General features: G+C 38.0%; 2 protein-coding genes across 4 annotated transcripts in view; one reads left to right on the top strand and one right to left on the bottom strand.

The window, feature by feature from the left end:
- Window positions 1-18,442, bottom strand: part of LOC127628242 (clathrin interactor 1-like) — a 51,609-nt gene that overhangs the window by 19,911 nt on the left and 13,256 nt on the right. The window contains exons 2-6 of one of the 3 annotated variants that reach the window (XM_052105021.1): window positions 13,133-13,237; window positions 11,898-12,713; window positions 9,707-9,803; window positions 5,906-6,014; window positions 4,076-4,249 (exon numbers count right to left, since the gene is read on the bottom strand). In XM_052105021.1, the coding sequence (XP_051960981.1) occupies window positions 4,076-4,249; window positions 5,906-6,014; window positions 9,707-9,793 (370 nt within the window). In that variant the 5' untranslated portion in view covers window positions 9,794-9,803; window positions 11,898-12,713; window positions 13,133-13,237. The remainder of the gene's footprint in view (window positions 1-4,075; window positions 4,250-5,905; window positions 6,015-9,706; window positions 9,804-11,897; window positions 12,714-13,132; window positions 13,238-18,442) is intronic. The other 2 variants (XM_052105022.1, XM_052105020.1) reach the window with 2 other exon arrangements.
- LOC127628243 (insulin receptor substrate 4-like) lies at window positions 9,829-11,910 on the top strand. The gene is made up of 2 exons (XM_052105023.1): window positions 9,829-11,061; window positions 11,101-11,910. The coding sequence occupies exons 1-2, from the start codon at window positions 10,521-10,523 to the stop codon at window positions 11,322-11,324; spliced, it is 765 nt and encodes a 254-aa protein (XP_051960983.1). The 5' UTR covers window positions 9,829-10,520; the 3' UTR covers window positions 11,325-11,910.

Here is an 18,442-nt window from a genome sequence, read left to right as displayed (position 1 = left end):
TAGTAAGTCCTCATGGTGGTGCGGTTACTCACCTCAGTCTGGGTGGCGGAGGACAAGTCTCAGTTGCCTCCACTTCTGAGACAGTCAATCCGTGGATCTTACCATGTGACTCGTTGTGCATGATACCGCGGAGACTCACAGCATGTGGAGACACATGCTACTCTCTGCGATCCATGCACAACTTACCACGCGCCCTATTGAGAGAGAGACCCCCTAATCGTGACCATGAGGAGATTACTCAATGTGACTCTACCCTCCCTAGCAACCGGGCCAATTTGGTTGCTTAGGAGACCTGGCTGGAGTCACTCCAGGGGTGGTAGTCAGCGTCAATATTCGCTGAGCTACCCAGGCCCCAGGGAAAATGCCATTTAAGAAAACTTTTGTTTTATTTTTGTTTAAGAACAGACCAAGTGAAGTAAACTGTATCTAGACATTTTATGAAAGTAGAAATGATGTGTGTTGTGTTGAACTTCACAGAGGTAACGGTTTAATTATTTCCATTATAATAGGGGCTGTCAATTTAACACATTAACTTAGCGTGATTAATTATATAAAAAATGATTTGTTAAAAAAATTATGCAATTAATCATGCCCTCTGACTTGTACGTAAATTCTGTAATAAAAGTACGGATTTTCCTACCATTCAAGACGCAAGTGGGCAGAGAGATCTTCCAATGTTCATTACCTACGTAAAGCATTTATAGTGGCGATCACTCACTTTTTCAAGCTTGAAGTACATCTGTTTTTACAAGCCACATCGATAGGTGGCAGCGCGCCTCAACAAACCTCACAAGCATTGCAGCCATAGAATGAGATTCGCTCACTCTGAAGAAGCAGAAGCACAAAAGTTGAGCAAAACACAACAGAATACAGAAATCTTGAGATGTGATTTTCAACGTTTCCTCTACTTTTAACAAGACCGAGCATCCTGAAAATGTATTGGTTATTACGATGTATACCAGTGAGATGGTCCAAACGTGTCCGTCTGAGGCTTGCACATGTAAATAGAGCGACAATTAAAAATAGCGCAGATGGAACGTAAGAATGCGCACTTTGAGAACTGGACACATTGACAAACTCAATGCAAAACAGATTGCTGTCAACTGTAGGCTTCTTCAATGATATGACAATAAAACAAAAGTTCTTAAGCCAATTTTGTATGGTCAAATCAATGCTTTATCATCTGCCACAATAATGTAATTTATTTCAAAATGAATTTCAATCCATATTATATATTTAATATAGATATTATACATATTATATTTAAAAAACATATTTTAATTATTATGCATTATTTATATGAATTATGTTTATTTGGGGGACATTCTCAGCTAAATATTATGTATGTGATTAATAGCGATTCATTTAATTAATCAGCATGTCATGTAATTTTATTAAAACTTTTAATAAATTTACAGCCCTAGTTATTATTATTATTGTTATCATTTTTATGTTTACATTATAATTGTATTTAGTTCTCAATTTGTATTGGTAATTTTCACCTGTTGTCATAGAAGTATTATTGTGTGATGGCAAATTGGGGCCAGAAGAAAAATTTCGGTGATGGTAAATGTTTGGATTTGAAGAGGTGGTTAAATATTTTTTTTTTCTTCGGTTAGTTTGAAACTGCAATTTGATTTTATAAATGTTTTTCGTTTAAGTTTTCATGTTTCAATAAATCAAATACATTTTTCAAGCAAAATCAACTGGTGGAAGTGAAATGTGTTCAAAATATTAATCGATCCTTCTGCAGTGGGGGCAAAAATTATTTTTTTAAATATCATGAAAATATTTCTTGCATATCACCCAGCCCTAATGGCCAACCAATATAGTTTTTTTCTGTATTGTGGCTGATGGCTGATATAATATTGATATATACAGTACATAATACAAATTAATGATGGTAAATTACAATTGTTTTATGCAATATTTACTCAAAATTCAACAAAAAGAGATATTCAAATATATATAAATATATTAACCTAGGACAAAGTCATCACTACCGTTAATTGGCCAAGTGAGCATACTAGTTATTGACAAATGCTGACAATCCCAAAATGGCCAGATATCGGCCTGGCCGATATATCAACATATTACTATTAATGTGGGGTGAGGATATGCTTTGGTAAACTTCAAAATCTGTGGAAAATAAACCAGACAAAAAACTAAAAATATAACTTGGTAAAATCAGAGCTCTCTACCCCCTCTGACCCCATGGTCTTTTGATCTTTTGCAGCTAAATCAATTCCATCGCAGCATGTCATCAGTAATTGGCAATTTAAAACTAGTACAGCTAATAAAGTGAGAAATCAGAGTGCCAAATTCAAAGTGCAATCTCCTGACTTGCCACACACGTCGAGGAACAACACTAACGACATGACAAGGGACACGGCATCTGAACTTGATTAGACACATCTAGAGAAAACATGTTCTATTACAAAAAGCAGAGATCTGATTATTTCTGCATGAACTTGATCATAAACCTCACCAAATGATGCAATGAACAAGTTTGAAAAAGTGACATCCCTGAACTCAAAACAGCTCTAATCAAAAGATCAGTCGTGAGAAGAAGGGAGTCGAGAGGGAATTGGTTGGATCGCTGAGCACTATGTGAAAAATCTTCAGAGGGCCTAAAACAAATCCCTGCGGAACACCTACAGTGCTGAGACAAAGCAGCTATCTTTTTAGGTGAATCACAGTTTCTAAAGATACAATAGGGCCCCAAAAACTGACCTGAGACCAAAGAGAAGCTCATGATTCATAATACAGTAAAGTATAGACTAACACAATGAACTAAACAATGAAACTAGGGCTGGGCGTTTTTTCCGATTAATTAGAATTTGTGTTTTGACACTTTTTTTTTTATCGAGATTTTGGCAAAAAGATATTGCAAACGCTATAGTTAGATATGTTGTAAATCCACAAAAGGCTGAATAAGGAAAAGAAAAAGAATTCATTGCGCTTGTCTTAATGCCGATCAGCTGCACATGTGTGGGATGCTCCAAAAGAACGTGGCATGTTCAATACAGAGACTGATATAAAAAACAGCGGTAATATTCCCAGACCGATTGTACACAGTGTGCTTGTAGCTCGGCTTCATCCATCATGCAGGTATATACCGGCTTAAGACCATAACTAGCCTCGGCATGCGCATGTTGATGAATGGTCTCCTTTATTTTCTTTTTACACAAAGCGACAATTATGGGAGCTTCATTTCAAATCATGGAGAGGCTATATATGGGAGAATCAAACATCCACTGCTACTTTTGCATGATGATTCAGATAGATCGCTAATTATTGCTTTGTTCTGTGACATGTTTCATGTGTAATGCATCTATAGCCAACAATTGGCAAGTGATCATTTTGACAAACTTTGCTTGTTGAATTGTAATGATAAATGATTTCATATTGCTGCACTGCTCAGCGTGAACCACTCGAGGGCACGTCTCTATCTGCAGGGGTTTATGAATATACACACAAATGGTTTGATATACAATGAGTACTTTCTAGATAAATATGATTATTTATAGATATTGATTTCTAGATAGACCTGGTTTAGATAAAATGAATACCTACACTGGCTAAGAATTATTTTGCAGATTTCCTATTCTATTATTTCTGAACATCTGGGTTTATTAGTTTTTAATGTATTTTACATTTGCCCTCTTTTGACAACTTCTCCCTGAGGTGCATTTGGAAATTTTTCTTGCACACCTTTGTTTCCTATAATGAAAAGAACTTGGAATTCTCTAACCAGGTTGCCTTGCATTCTAATAAAGAACACAATTTAAATCATGTTGGAATACATTTATAAGTTGTCCATAAGTTTGATCAAATTCACGATGAAATTTTTTTGACATATCGCCCTGCCCTAACCTCAACATCGATAAATTTAAACATACAGTAAATTAAGAAAACAAAACAATAAAAATGGTGCCTGAAATAACGATATTCTGCATTGTTGCCCATGCCCAGTCAGGTTTCACTTTACTTTCACACAACAGAGCCCAATGGCAAAGAAATGGAAAACTTCGAATTTGCAATACTTTATAATTTTCTGCACTGTATCTCTTACTGTTACTTTGTTTGAAGCCTCCTCCCATGCTGTCTGAAGCCACTCCGATGTATTTGTCCTTGTTCTTCTTGGCTTTCTTCCTCTCCTCACGTAACCGGTCATCATCCTGGACAAACTCTACCATTTCTTTGACCTTTTGCCGTACATTAATGCCCTGGTCTTTCCCATTTTCATCTAGGAAAAAAGAGAAATATCAGGTCAAATGGGACTGCTTGACACATTTATTCTTGTTTCTGCAAACCTCCATTAGAAGCAAGACACTGTTCTGCAGAGTAAGGTCAACACCACAAGAAAGGAATTGTTGGTAATAAAAATCTGTCAAAATGCAACCCCAAACACAAACATTTCAGTAGTTTTACAGCATGGATCTGGAGTTTTGGTTGGGCTACAAAATGTTGTTTGCCGAATTACATATGCACTGAAGAAGAATTCTAAAACATAATGGTGTTAAAGGCAAACTTTTGGCTTGCATACCAAAGTAAGAACAAAGTCACTTATGTGCTAATGTTTAAGGATCATCTTGGTAGACAAGAACATTGATGTGTGGGGAAAAAAAACAAAACATTGATTTTGAAAAGGTAGCAGACTGTTTGAAACAAATTTAGAACAAGGCACAAAGCTTTAAATATCTATACAACATTTCTTTAAAAAGCAGACACTAACACTTCAAACAAGGCTATGAAGGTAGGGTTCTCACACTATTTGACCAATGAGGTTCCATGACTGTTTCCCAGTAATTTGAGATTACTGTATAAGGATTATTAAAGAACATGTTTTAGATATTGCACTCAAAGAGCAATTTCTAGCTAATCAAATAGTTTACAGCTTTAAAAATGTAGAGTACATAGTATATTCTATTTATTTCCAGATTTGTCATGATCATGGGAACATTGTACAGGGACTGTAATTGGGCTATTGATGCAAATCATACAAATAATTAGAAACATGAAAAACAACACAAATATAGCTTGATAAAGAATGTACAGTGCCTTCAGAAAAAATTCACCTTGATTTTTTTTACGTATGCTTCAAATGTAAAATCTCGTCATGTCTGCAGGAGCATATACATATTTTTGTCCAATCAAATTGTCTCTAGAGTGAGAATGTCCCTCCACCTAATACAACACGTGTATAATGAAGGCATCTGGTCATTTAAAAAATGGATAAAGCCTTTAATTTTACATGTTTGTGCAATATTTCTTATAAAACCAAGCATTTGAACTCTTAATAATTAAGTCCTGCACCCAGAATATGTTTGTAAAATAATGATCAGATTTACATTTCCAACCTAATTCTGAACCTGAAGACATACAAATTTTTATTTTTAAAAATCATAGAGAATGTGTATTACTTAATGAATTACTTCTGTAAAACTTCCTGTATGGCAATCACGCAGAGTCCAAAAAAATAAAAGAATTGTCAAGAATGTCTCAATTGTTAAATTCTTTTTTCTTTTATGGAATTAGCTAGATTTTAAAATATTGCAATGTCATCTGGCAAGCACAGCAGGCTATAACAGACTATATAGATGTTTAATATCCTGCAAACTGAAACTGCAGCAAAATGACAAATATATCTCATGTTTACAAAAGCAGCAAGTCTTTAAAAGCAAAGATCTACATTTGCATATTCAATGATCCATTATGCAAAATTGAAGAACACCATGTAAACCCACCCACTGTCAAATTATTGAAACACAACTTTTTTTGCTAATTTGTAATACAAAAAACATTTAGCTAATTTGTGCCCAATGAATAATGCAGAACGAATTTCATGTATTTTTTTAAAATTATTTTTAAACCTTTTAATCTTGCTGTCATTTAAACTTACCAACAAAATGATAATTTTCCAAAGAGCGCAGGTCATAGATATGTTCTCTGGTGCTGGTGACCACACGCTCTGACCCATTTCTGATGAGGTATGCTAATAGTAATAAGGCCTGGACACATGGAAGGGGCAGTTATTAGATCAGATCAAGCAAAAATAAAAAGATAGAAAGATATAGTGATACAAGAGACATTAAAAACTATGTTGGAAATCAGTTGCCTGGGACAACAGTTAATTATATAGTTTAGCTAATTATAAAACATTTTTTATATTGCAGTAATTGACAAATCAGAATCAGCATCCCAGAAAGCCATAAAATAAAAACATGTTTGGCATAAAGAAAATTAAGCCTATTTTCAGGGTCATTTCGATTTTTTGCATTGTGATAGTTTCATATTTTCCCATGATTACTATATTACACTGATGATTATGCAGTAAGGCAGTCCCAATTAAAATTCGAAGTTCAAAAATGTTGATATTGCACACGTTTCACACAGAGATGAAGATTGGCTCATGTAATGTGAGAAGCGATATGATAGGTATAGGTGAGAAACGGATCAATATTTAAGTCATTTTTTACAATAAATTCTCTTCCCTGCCCAGTATGTGGCGATATGCACAAATAATGTGAATCACCAAAAGCAAAAAGAAGAACGTAAAAGTGAAAGTGGAGATTTAAATTAAACCACTGGAGTCGTATGGATGACTTTTACGCTGCCTTTGCGCTTTTTGGCCACCATTCGCTTGCATTGTATGGCCCTTCAGAGGTGAAATATTCTTCTAAAAATCTTAATTTGTGTTGAGCAGAAGAAAGTCATGCACCTACAGTATGGCATGAGGGTGAGTAAATGATGAGCGATTTTTCATTTTTGGAAAAAAAAGTAAGTAATCCCATAAGGATAACATTTACTTTTAATAAAAATAATGCAATATGTAAAATGTATAGCTGTTAATCTGGCACCAGTGTATGATGCATTCCTAAATGAGTCTGTCAGACTGAATTTAAGATTATTGATTATCATTGGTGAATTGCTCCAAAGTCTGAAATATGAGACATTTTGATAATATAACATTAGGAGGACAGTACCTGATAAAACATCAAATAAGTGGCCAGTATGTACTGCTGTTTTTAGTGAAAGAAAGATATTTTTGACATTTAGCATAGGCATAGGCTATGCTATTTATTTTTTACTTGGCTATTGTAAAGACCTATTCAACATTTTTGTACGTATATAAATACGAAAAACAATAAACTGAGGTTTGTGATAAAGCATACTGAAATAAATTTACAGTAAGGCACAAATTTGCCATGAATATGAACTGGCTAAACATTATGACATTATAATTTCATGCATTTTTGTTAACAGCCAAATGTGTTTTTTTAAAAGAAACAACAGCTATAACTAGGGATGTGTGAGACAAGTCTACTAAAAGGTTATGATGTTAATAGTGCCCCCGTGTCAGTAGGGCTGGACCCCCTAAATTGGAGTGGTAGAATGGTAAGAGTGACATTCTCATTTTCCATCCCACTGAAAGTTCAGTGACCCCACATCATAAAACATAGACCAAACAAATAATATTAATACAAAACATCAATTCATTATGACTGCATAATAATATTTAGTGGAGTAAAGTTTAATTTAAGTTCAAAACGTTTTGCTTATGGTTCTTAAGAGATCATCTGAAAAGTCCACACACTGTGCTAAAACATAATTGGTGTCCAAGAGTTCAATGCAACTGCCTTGCATGTCTTAAACACTTATTAAAAAAAACATGTACACATTCTAAAGTTTTAGTACTGTGGGTAGTATTTTCAGACAGTCCCTTATAAGCACAAGTTAAAGATAGCCCATCAGAGCATTTTTAGGCATAATTCTCCAGCTACAATATGCGTTCACTGTTTGAGTTAAATGTTTTATGCCTGTATTATATTGTCAAATATTCTTTAACCTAATTGTGCTAATGATATAGTTGTACAATTAATTAATGTGGATTATACGTGCAGGAGTAAATGTAAGTTATGTTACTTTTATAGCACAATTTCCCACTTTATTATAACGAAACCCCGATCTGGATCTGATTTTTAGCCTTATTGAATGCACCTGATCCCAACTCGTTAGAGATAGCGCTTATTGGGCAAACATTCATTAGAACCTATTTTTGTGTGTGTATCTGTCTGGTTTTCATTTCTGGAACAACATAGGTACACACTCATGTTATTTATAATGTAATGTAATATAAGTATTTTTTCCACTGTCTTTGATTAAATGTTTTGCACTGTACAATGCAGAAACAAGACAAATGTAGAGCAATAAGTTTGGCGAAACAAACAATGAAGGACTCATTGAAACAGCACGCAGGAACAGATGTGAAGAAACCGGTATGAAGAAACCGCTAGCATTTTGCAGGTGCAGTGTGGCCCTGTATTTGCAAATTAATTATGAATAAATACACTTAAAAACATCAAATTGGAACCCTTAAAAACCACCCCACTAAAGCCAAAATAAATGCCTTAACTTCAGTGAGAAAAGCTCTTATATTCTATTTTCAAAACATCAACGCACTTCAACCTAATAATATAATATATACAGATTAATATTGGTACTGTTGGGTACAGGCGCAAGAATAAAAAGCAAACGCGCAACTCACCAGGAGAGAGAGAACAAAGCTGCAGAGTTGATCCTGCTGCTTCTCTTGCAAGCGAAATGCAAAAGAAGCACTAAATAGTTTACAGGAAAGACAACAAACACAACGTCCACTTTATGAACACCATTTATCAATCTAAATCTACTAAAAAGGCAAATAATTTTTTATATGTGTACTGGGGACATTTAAGATATAACACAGTTACCCCCTTTCAAGCACACCCGGCCCCTCCTTAGACCCCTCCAGTCAAAATGGTCTAGAACTGCCCTTGGTGGTGCAGGAAGTGATTTCCAAAACTTTGGCTTGCAAGTCACTATGGATGTGTTTAACATTTGAGTCACCTCTATGTTCCTGCCAAATGGGCTTTTTCAAGAGTAGGATAATGGAGTGGTGGTGGCGTAGTGGCTAAAGCACAGGGCTGTTAATCAGAAGGTTGCTGGTTCGAACCCCACGGCCACCACCATTGTGCCCTTGAGCAAGGCACTTAACTCCAGGTTGTTCCAGGGGGATTATCCCTGTAATAGTTGCACCGTAAGTCGCTTTGGATAAAAGCGTCTGCCAAATGCATAAATGTAAATGTAAATGGATAATCACATCAGGTGAGTCAGGTCCCGTCTTTCACCGAACCTTGTTGACATGTAAAACTTGCTTATCAAATATTTATACTTTTTATTAAGTAGCCAAGAAAAGAACCATTTTAGGCTAGGTGTGACTTTTTTTTTCCAAAAAGGATATTTATACAAAATAAATATTAGTGTTGCTCTATTGGTCCTGCACTATTCATTAAATTATTTTCAATAAATATGCCTGTATTCTCTAATGTTGATTTAGCGCTTACGTGTCATGTTCTATATTTGATGTAGAATGATCATAATGCAAGGAAAGTGCAGAAAAATTCCCCCTTTCAGCTGAATTTAGTGTTGGATTTGGCTGTTGTGGGCATAGAATAAGTATTTTAAATGGGCCGCATAATGCACAATGTTTTCTTATTTTTTAGACTAGTCAACTCATGAAAATTCTATTGCTGTCTTTTCATTTTTATAAACCATATTGGGGGTGATCCTTTGCATCAAAATGTTCAAAAGCCCTTGCAATACGGACCTAAATATAGGCTTAAAGTTCTTTATTGGGGAATGTGACCCGAGCAGTGCACTGTACCTTGTAAACTCTCCTCCAGTTCTTCTTGTTGTCTTTAAGCATTCTGGTCCAGAGCATGTTCATCACTTCAGGGAACTGCTCGTACATAAACGTGGATCTGTGGTGTGAATAAAGCACACTGCTATGCTGCTAACCACCAGAGTACACATCAATGTATGAACACTAGATCCAAAAAAAGTTTGGATCCTTAAAACACTACATGACTTTAATCTATACATGTTCAAAACCTTATATAACTTTTATCAAAAAGTGAAACATTTAATAATTTTGGTTCAATGATTGGTAGGTGTGAGGAGGCAGGCAAAGAATGAGGATCTAATTGCAGCTTTAATGCAAACAAAAGATGAACAATGTAACTCAGAATATAACAAAATGCAGGAAACCAGGCACAGAACATGACAAAACATGCAAAAACTGACAAAGGAAACAAGGGTTTAAATACACAAGGGAAAACAAGGAACACCTGGGGAAACAATCAGGGAATGAGAAACAATCAGGGATAATCAATCAAGGAATAAATCTACAATGACTACAAAACTAATACACGAAACTAAACAGGAATTCCAACATAAAAGCACAAAAACAAAAGACAAGAGGGAATATGTGACAGAGCCCCCTTTAAGGAGCGGATTCCAGACGCTCCAAGAAAGTAAAAAAAAAAAAAGAAAAGAAAATTGTCCATGGAGTGTAGGGGAAAACATGTGGTTTGGGGGGGCACAAGGGGAGCACAAGGGGAGCAGAGCAACAAGGCAAGGTCAGGGAGCAGATCAGGTGGGTGGCCAGGAGACCAAAGAAACCAGAGCAGATCAGGTGGATGGCCAGGAGACCAAGGAGACCAGAGCAGATCAGGCAGATGGCCAGGACAACAAGGAGACCAGAGCAGATCAGGCGGGCGGCCAGGAGACCAGAGCAGATCAGACGGGCGGCTAGGAGACCAGAACAGATCAGGCGAACTGTCAGGAGACCAAGGGGACCAGAACGGACCAGGCGGGCAGCCGGGAGACCAGAGCTGATCAGAGGGACGGCCAGGAGACCAAGGGGACCAGAGCCGATCAGGGGGACAGCCAGGAGACCAAGGGGACCAGAGCCAATTAGGGGGATGGCAAGGAGACCAAGGGGACCAGAGCCGATCAGGGGGAAGGCCAGGAGACCAAGGGGATGGCCAGGAGACAAAGGGGACCAGAGCCGATTAGGGGGACGGCCCGGAGACCAAGGGGACCAGAGCAGATCCGGGGGATGGCTGGGAGACCAAGGGGATGACCTCAAGGTGGGGACCAGGTCAGAAGACCAGGGAGGTAGCCGTAGGACAGGGACAGGCAGCCGCAGGGCCGAGAGGGGGTCAGGAGGCCTGGGAGGTGGCCGCAGGGCCGAGAGTGGGTCAGGAGGCCTGGGAGGTGGCCGCAGGGCCGAGAGTGGGTCAGGAGGCCTGGGATGTGGCCGTAGGACAGGGACTGGTTCAGAAGGCCTGGGAGGTGGCCACAGGACAGGGACTGGTTCAGGAGGCCTGGGAGGTGGCCACAGGACAGGGACTGGTTCAGGAGGCCTGGGAGGCAGCCACAGGACAGGGTCAGGAATCACCGATGGAGGAGTTTCTGGGGAATCGGGCGGAGCCACGTGAGGAGCAGTCTCTGGGGAGCAGGCGGAACCGAAGGGGAAATAGTCTCTGGGTGAGCCGGCGGAGCCACGGGGGAAATATTCTTTAGGGCAGAGCCGTAGAAGTCTCTGGGGGCGGAGCCATGTCAGGCGAAGCCGTGAAAGGCTCTGGGGGCGGAGCCGTGGAAGAGAGTACAGGCAGAAACTGGGGAACAGAAGCCTTTCTTCTTTTCCTCCTCCTACTGATGGTCGAAGTTGGCAACGCTGGCTCTGGGACGGACGAGACTTCCAGCTCGTTGGTCGTAGCAGGTGTGGGCGTTGACTCGTTGGCCATGGCAGGCGTGGGCGTTGGCTCGTTGGCCGTGGCAGGTGTGGAGGGACGAGCCATGGAAGGCTGGGGGGTGACCACTGTGGGAGGAGATTTAAAGCCCTCTTCCTCTACACCCACAGTGAAAGGCGAGCCAGGAACTCGAGGAGCATCCAATGAGGATCCGCTGGGGGCAATAGCTCCTTTAGTGCACTGCTGAGACCCGCCATAAAGAAAACCCCCAAAGAGTAGTCTGGGTAGTGCATTAATTTGCCAGCTCTAAAAACTTACGGACGTGATCCTCAACTGGATGGTCCCCTTGCTTGAGGTGAGAATTCTGACAACTGCTAGATCCATCTTTGGTCAGTTTTTCTGTGACGAGGCAGGCAAAGAATGAGGATCAAAGTGCAGCTATAATGCAAACAAAAGATGAACAAAGTAACTCAGAATATAACAAAACAGAGGAAACCAGGCACAGAACATGACAAAACATACAAAAACTGACAAAGGAAACAGGTAAAACAAGGGCTTAAATACACAAGGGAAAACAAGGAACACCTGGAGAATCAATCAAGGAATAAAACTACAAGGACTACAAAACTAACACAGGAAACTAAACAAGAATTCCAACATAAAAGTACAAAAACAAAAGACAACATGGAATATGTGACAGAAGGGTGTACAAACTAGCATGTCACAAGTATACAATACATTTCTTTAAATATACTCCAATAAAATACAATAAATACTTTTAGCAGATTTGCAGCAGCTTTACATTATACCACCCTTAAGTGTCTAAATACGAGGTTTTGCAGGCATAAATCAAAGAGTGACAGGTGTAACTCTCAACTTTCAATAGCCCATTGTAACACATAAAGGACAAGCAAGGAGGTGGCGGGAACCGGCTGAACAGTAAACGAAGTTTAATGGTAAACTTAAAACCAACATAAACAAACGTGCAGCGCGGCCGCGTGCGTCTCTCTCTCTTGAACTGGTGCCTCCGGCCGCCCCTTTATCTCGCTCTCTCGCTGATCAGCAGATTCAGCACCACCCGTGCTCCATCACAGCCCAGCCACGCCCTCCGCCTCGTCACACCCATTTAATACACTAAGAAACCGGCACAAATAGCAGGTTCACATTTGTATTTTAATCAGCTATTCAAAGAAACCTTTCTGCAAAGAACAGAATTGATTTAAACTGAAAACAAGCCAATTCAAGTCAAACCATTTATCCTCTCTTATTTAATGCAGACTGCTCTTCGCTGTAATTTAATTCCAGACACTGAATTTGTATAAAACGAGATGGAGGAGGAATTAATCAACTTTCAAAACAACATCTTAGGACTAGAACATGATGCAATGCAGTTGAAATCATCAGCTATCAATGATGAGATCAATGTAATTTTCTGCAGTAATTGCCCTACATAAATGCCCTGGAGTAATCCTGAGGAGAGTGATTGAATGCCTGAGGCCTCAGAGGAACGTGTATTGCTACAGCCCACCCCACTCCACAGAACAAGCACTTACTTGGCGATCTCACCCATGAGCTGACCCGATGGGCCCCAGGGGTCATCATTGGTGGCTTCTCGAACCTTGGACTCTATCTCTGAATAGTTCATCACCACGTTGGTACTGGAAAACAGGAAAAAACACAAAACAGAACCACAAATAAACACCAGTAATGAACTCAAAACCACACACATAAAAGAATATAAGTCAATATATCATATAATAACTAATATATATATATATATATATATATATTGTACATGGAGGCCTTTATGAAGCTCGACAGCAAGGAATCTTCAAATTCCTGATATTGATTCTAAAAACACAAGATCGATCTTTTACTGTATGCCAAGGGTGTTCATTACATCAACTGCGATTCACTAGTCAATCGCAAGACAACCGCTGTTCATCATGATAACAGGCCAAAAGGAAAAGAGAGTAGAACAAGAAACTACACTGGTTTGGATAATTATTGATAACTTGTTTGAAACAATGTTTACTCAAATTAGTTTGTATTTTGTTAAAATTGGTATTGAGAAGTCAAACTTCTTTCATATATAGCCAAAATGGACATTATAACTGCAATATACCCACCTTTTGGACTGAATGTTATAGTCGGTAAAACAGTCACATAACTAACTAGGACAAAGGCAGGCAAAAGGGAGAAAAGGAAATTTTGAGGAGTATAATGTTGCAACACTAACCTTGTTGCTGAAGTAAATTCTGTTTTGTTTTGAACAGATTATTGCAAAACTTTAGATGAGATGAAGCATAGGAGGACATTTCAAGACCAAGTCAGAAAAAGGTAATAATTAAAAATCTATTATGGCCAGTTTGGACTACAGAAGACTGTGTGTAAATGACCCTGATTGATAATTTACCTCATGAGGGTAGCAGTTAGACATAACATTACTTATTGTTTATCAGGGATGGAACAGGATAGTTTAAAGTCAAATAATAGTCAGAACTGACAGAGCTTCCACAGCCTCGATAAAGGTTTGGTGAGCACGCTTGAAAAAAAATATACACACATAGGTCATGCCTGTATAGCTCTTTAAACAGTTTTGAGAAGGACATATGAGGTCAACAATACTTGTTTCGGGATGGGTGAAAGTCTCAAAACTTCTTTCATCACAAGTCAAAATCAAGTTTCTGGTCTTTCAAGGCCAATCAAGTCTGAAGTCTTCTTTCACGAGTCCGTCATGTTTAAGACCGTTCAAGGCCAAATCTACTGTAAATCAATGCTCATATTTTTCTTTCATCACAAGTTCAAGTGAAGTTTTTAGGTCTTTCAAAGTCAAATTTTTTTTCCGTTGTCGAATAGACATTTGATCTCATTTAATGTAACATTAAATTGCATTAATCTCTAATGATGACACGCAAGAGCAGCACTGCAGTTCACATCTGACTGAGATGAGGAAAAATTACACAGCTCACTGTCCAGATGCATACTAAACTTTCCAAACAGCTTTAGGTGATGAAGATCGCATAGTATGAGGAAATTATACAAAAATACCAAATAAGTAATTTCAGAAGCACTCTTGTTGTGGAACAAGCGGAGCCGGAGTTCTTTAAAGGAAACAACTTTAACCAGACAGTTATTGAAGTGCAGAGGACAGATTCAATGTCAAGAACTGTCAGCAGCACCTGAGGCAGGTTGAACTTCCTCAGCTGGTGAAGGAAGTACAACCTCTGCTGGGCCTTTTTCACAATGGAGTCAATGTATGTCTCCCACTTTATGTCCTGTGAGATGGTAGTACCCAGGAACCTGAATGACTCCACTGCTGCCACAGTGCTGATTAGAATGGTGAGGGGGGTCAGTGTTGGGGTGTTCCTCCTCATGCCCAAAATCATCTCCACTGTTTTGAGCATGTTCAGCTCAAGGTTATTATGTCTGCACCAGACAGCCAGCTGTTCAGTCTACCTTCTGTATGCAGAAGCCTCCCTTCTTCTCCAAGTCAAGTTCAGGTCTTTCAAGGCAAAATCTAAATCAAGTCTCAAGCCTTAGTCTTCTGTCAAGAGTCAAAGATCAGTTTGAAGTCTAAAACAAGTCTCAAGTCCTCTGTCACAAGTCCAAGTCAAGTTTAAGATCTTTCAAGGCCAAGTGTAAATCAAGTCTCAAGTATTTTATCCCAAGTTCAGGTCTTTCAAGGCCAAGTTTAAATCAAGTCTCAAACTTTAGTTTTCTGTCAAGAGTCAAAGTTAAGTCTGAAGTCTAAATCAAGTTTCAAGTATTGAGATATTGAGAACAACTATTTTCCCTCAAAGACTTAAAAGATTTCTGTTGTTCAAAAGTCTCTAATTTGGAGTCCAACTCACATTATAAATCAATTGCTTTGAGTGTTATTCAAGTCCCAAGTTAAAATTAAAGGGATAGTTCACCTAAAAATTGAAAATCAGTCATTATTCCAATGACTTTCTTTTTTGGTACGCTATGAGAGAAAATTTGATTTTATGCTTGCTGATGTCATACAATAGCGCAGTGCATAGTGACCACCTCTTCAAGTTTCAAAATGACACAAAATTATTCAGAAGGCTAATAAATTATTTGTTAAGAAACAAATCAAAATCAAATGTTGAATGATTGTTGCTCTCATGATCTAATCCTGGTGTAGTGTTATTCACGAATGCCAGACTCTTATGGATCAGTTCCTTTTAATGAATCATTCAAAAAGACTCATGAACTCCTGAGTTACCAATTTTAATGATTCAAATCCTTTACTGAATTTGGCAAATAGGTTACTGAATTAACATTAATTTATTTACTGAACGGAAAGTCATCAGATCTTTCATTCAATTCGGCATAAATAAATCAAGATTATCACCGTGTTATGTGTCCTTAAGGTCTGTGAGGCTTAAATCAGTATAATCACTGACTGTAGATATGATTAAAATATGTAGTTAGAGTTACAAATTCACAACAGTATTTGTTTTCATAATAAATTATTTTTAAATAATAAAAAAACAGTGAAGCCATTTGTAGTAAATTATATATATATATATATATATATATATATATATATATATATATATATATATATATAAAAACACACATCTGTAAAGCTTACCTACCAGGGCTTGTTCTTCCACTGGCATATATGGTAAGAGCAGCAATCGGATTTCATGAAATACATCAGTACTTATCAAATAATATCTGGATTAACCAGGTGCCTACTTATTATATCTAGTGGCCAAAAAGTTCTACAGTCAAAATATTGAGAATAATCAGAATATATATTTTTAGTAAAACAATCTAACCTAACAAATTCAAGATTTCCTAAAGATTTAGTTCTTAAAGATTTACTGCTAAATCAAATCATCTACAAACATTGTTTGTGGTCATTGCCAGCTTGACCACAAACAAACTTGGGACAGAGGTAAATCTTTTGGCTGTGTATTAAAATAAAAGAGAATTTACAATAGAGGAAGTGCCAACAGGCACTGTTCACACACGTAGGAGACAGTGCTACAAAGTTGGCCCAAGATTACAAGTAAAATCTCAGGCAACTGAATAATGAATGATGTCGGTTTATGCAAGAAAGCGGCCTGTACAGCAGCCACACCGACATAAATACATTCCAGACACACGTACAGCCCTGTGTATTGTGTAGTGCATATTCCACAGGAATATTCAATGTGCAGGAAAGACAAAAGGAGAAGAGGCAGGCTTTCTATCACACAAAGAGAAGGGGCACAGACAAGAGTAGGGGCGTCTTGCCGTCCTTTGCATTCGCTGCCTCTTTGTTCTATGGGCCTGCCGAGATTTACTCTCCACTTCGCTTTTTCTCTCTTCTGCTGTTTTTCACTGGTGGTGGATGGGCGTACTTACGCATTCACTGTGGAGTTATGGCCTGCAAAAAAATCCAACAACAAACTCAAGACTCTGAACATGAAAGCTCTCAGAGTGGTTTCAGCTTCCCTGCTCTGCAACCTCAGAACAAAAAGACTACCTAGATCTTCAGATGCAAGCAAAGGTCTGGATAAAGCTTTACAATGGAGATGAGGATGAGGATGGTGGAGGTTTATAATAAGTGTGATGGAGAGGGAACGTAAGCACCAGCTAAGTGATGAAAGCCACGATACCTGGACAAGGGAAAGTTTGCCAAGGAAAGAAGTCCTTTGGGATGTGAATTATGGAGATGGGAGATTCTGAGTTGGGGCTACCACTGGGTTCTTCTCTAAAACAACAAAACAATAAATAAATATATAAGATATTTGAAATTCAGCGCTTGTTAGGCCTGAGATTTCTGAGGTGTTCAAAGTCTAGATCACCAAAGCAAAGTGTTATTACTAGGAGCAGTTACAAGGTCAGAAACTGACCAGGATTCGAGGCAACAACAAAAAAGAACACTAAGTGACAAAATGCCCTCCATATCTAAAATGTGGGGGCAAAAATACCCATGTAGAGAATTCCTGTTTCTTTATTACATTGATTAATTTCATTATATTCTGATCTGGGCCTTCTAGTGATGGGTTTAGTGCTTCAGCAGACATTAGGGCTGGGTAAAATATTGAATGATCTCGATATCAATCTTTAAGTCCCAAGATTGATCTTTTACTCCATGCCAACCCTCTACAATGCAAGTAAATCACTTGCATATGCGACCAATTTGCACACTATGCAATAAAAAAAAATAATCTGTGATTAGCCACTGGCTGGTAAATATTCAGATTTTACTCACCAGTGTTTGAATAGTATAATGGCGAAGAAGTTCAGCAAAGAGATCTTTTCTCTGCGAGTTGAGAGTAAATGTTTTGTTTGACTCATTCCATGTAAAGTATGTCCACAGATGAGATCCACACAATCCGTTTGTCATTGAATGATGACTGAATGCACCTTTAACGAAATTATTTTAATATGACGTATTGGACTTACATTGACACCTAGCAGTGTGGATGAGGCATCATTCAAACACAATAGTTTTCAGTTACCAGCGGCATTATTGAAATCCACTATTCACAGTCAGCCATGATTAATTTAATCCAAGAGTTAAAGTGTCCAATAACAGTGCGGTAAATGAGATTGAGTAGTATTCATCTGGTCATGTGACCCTAAAATGGCAGCCCCATATGCTTCATGTAGAATAAATCAGCTTTTATAAGGTTACTAATATGACTGGAGTCTTTATCTCATGTGAGTGATCATGATTTTATACATACAGTATATTTGAAATTACAATTAATTTCTTCAGAAGAAAATCTTTTTTAAATGAGGAAAAAAAATTACTGAGTGCAACTTTAATGAATGAAAATCGATTAATCAGACATGTTACAATTAATCTGTTACAAAATGTACAAAAGATTGCATAATCAAAATATAATTTATCA

The sequence above is a fragment of the Xyrauchen texanus genome, chromosome 34 (assembly GCF_025860055.1).
Source record: "Xyrauchen texanus isolate HMW12.3.18 chromosome 34, RBS_HiC_50CHRs, whole genome shotgun sequence".
Taxonomy (NCBI): Eukaryota; Metazoa; Chordata; class Actinopteri; order Cypriniformes; family Catostomidae; genus Xyrauchen; species Xyrauchen texanus.
This window is presented reverse-complemented; position numbering and strand designations above follow the sequence as displayed.

What these genes read in the sequence shown, in the direction of transcription:
- LOC127628243 (XM_052105023.1), top strand. Translation starts at nt 10,521, where the DNA reads ATGGCCAGGAGACCAAGGAGACCAGAGCAGATCAGGCAGATGGCCAGG. An exon ending in GGGGTCAGGAGGCCTGGGAG is followed by an intron (nt 11,062 to 11,100) that starts GTGGCCGCAGGG and finishes GAGGCCTGGGAG; the next exon opens with GTGGCCGCAGGGCCGAGAGT.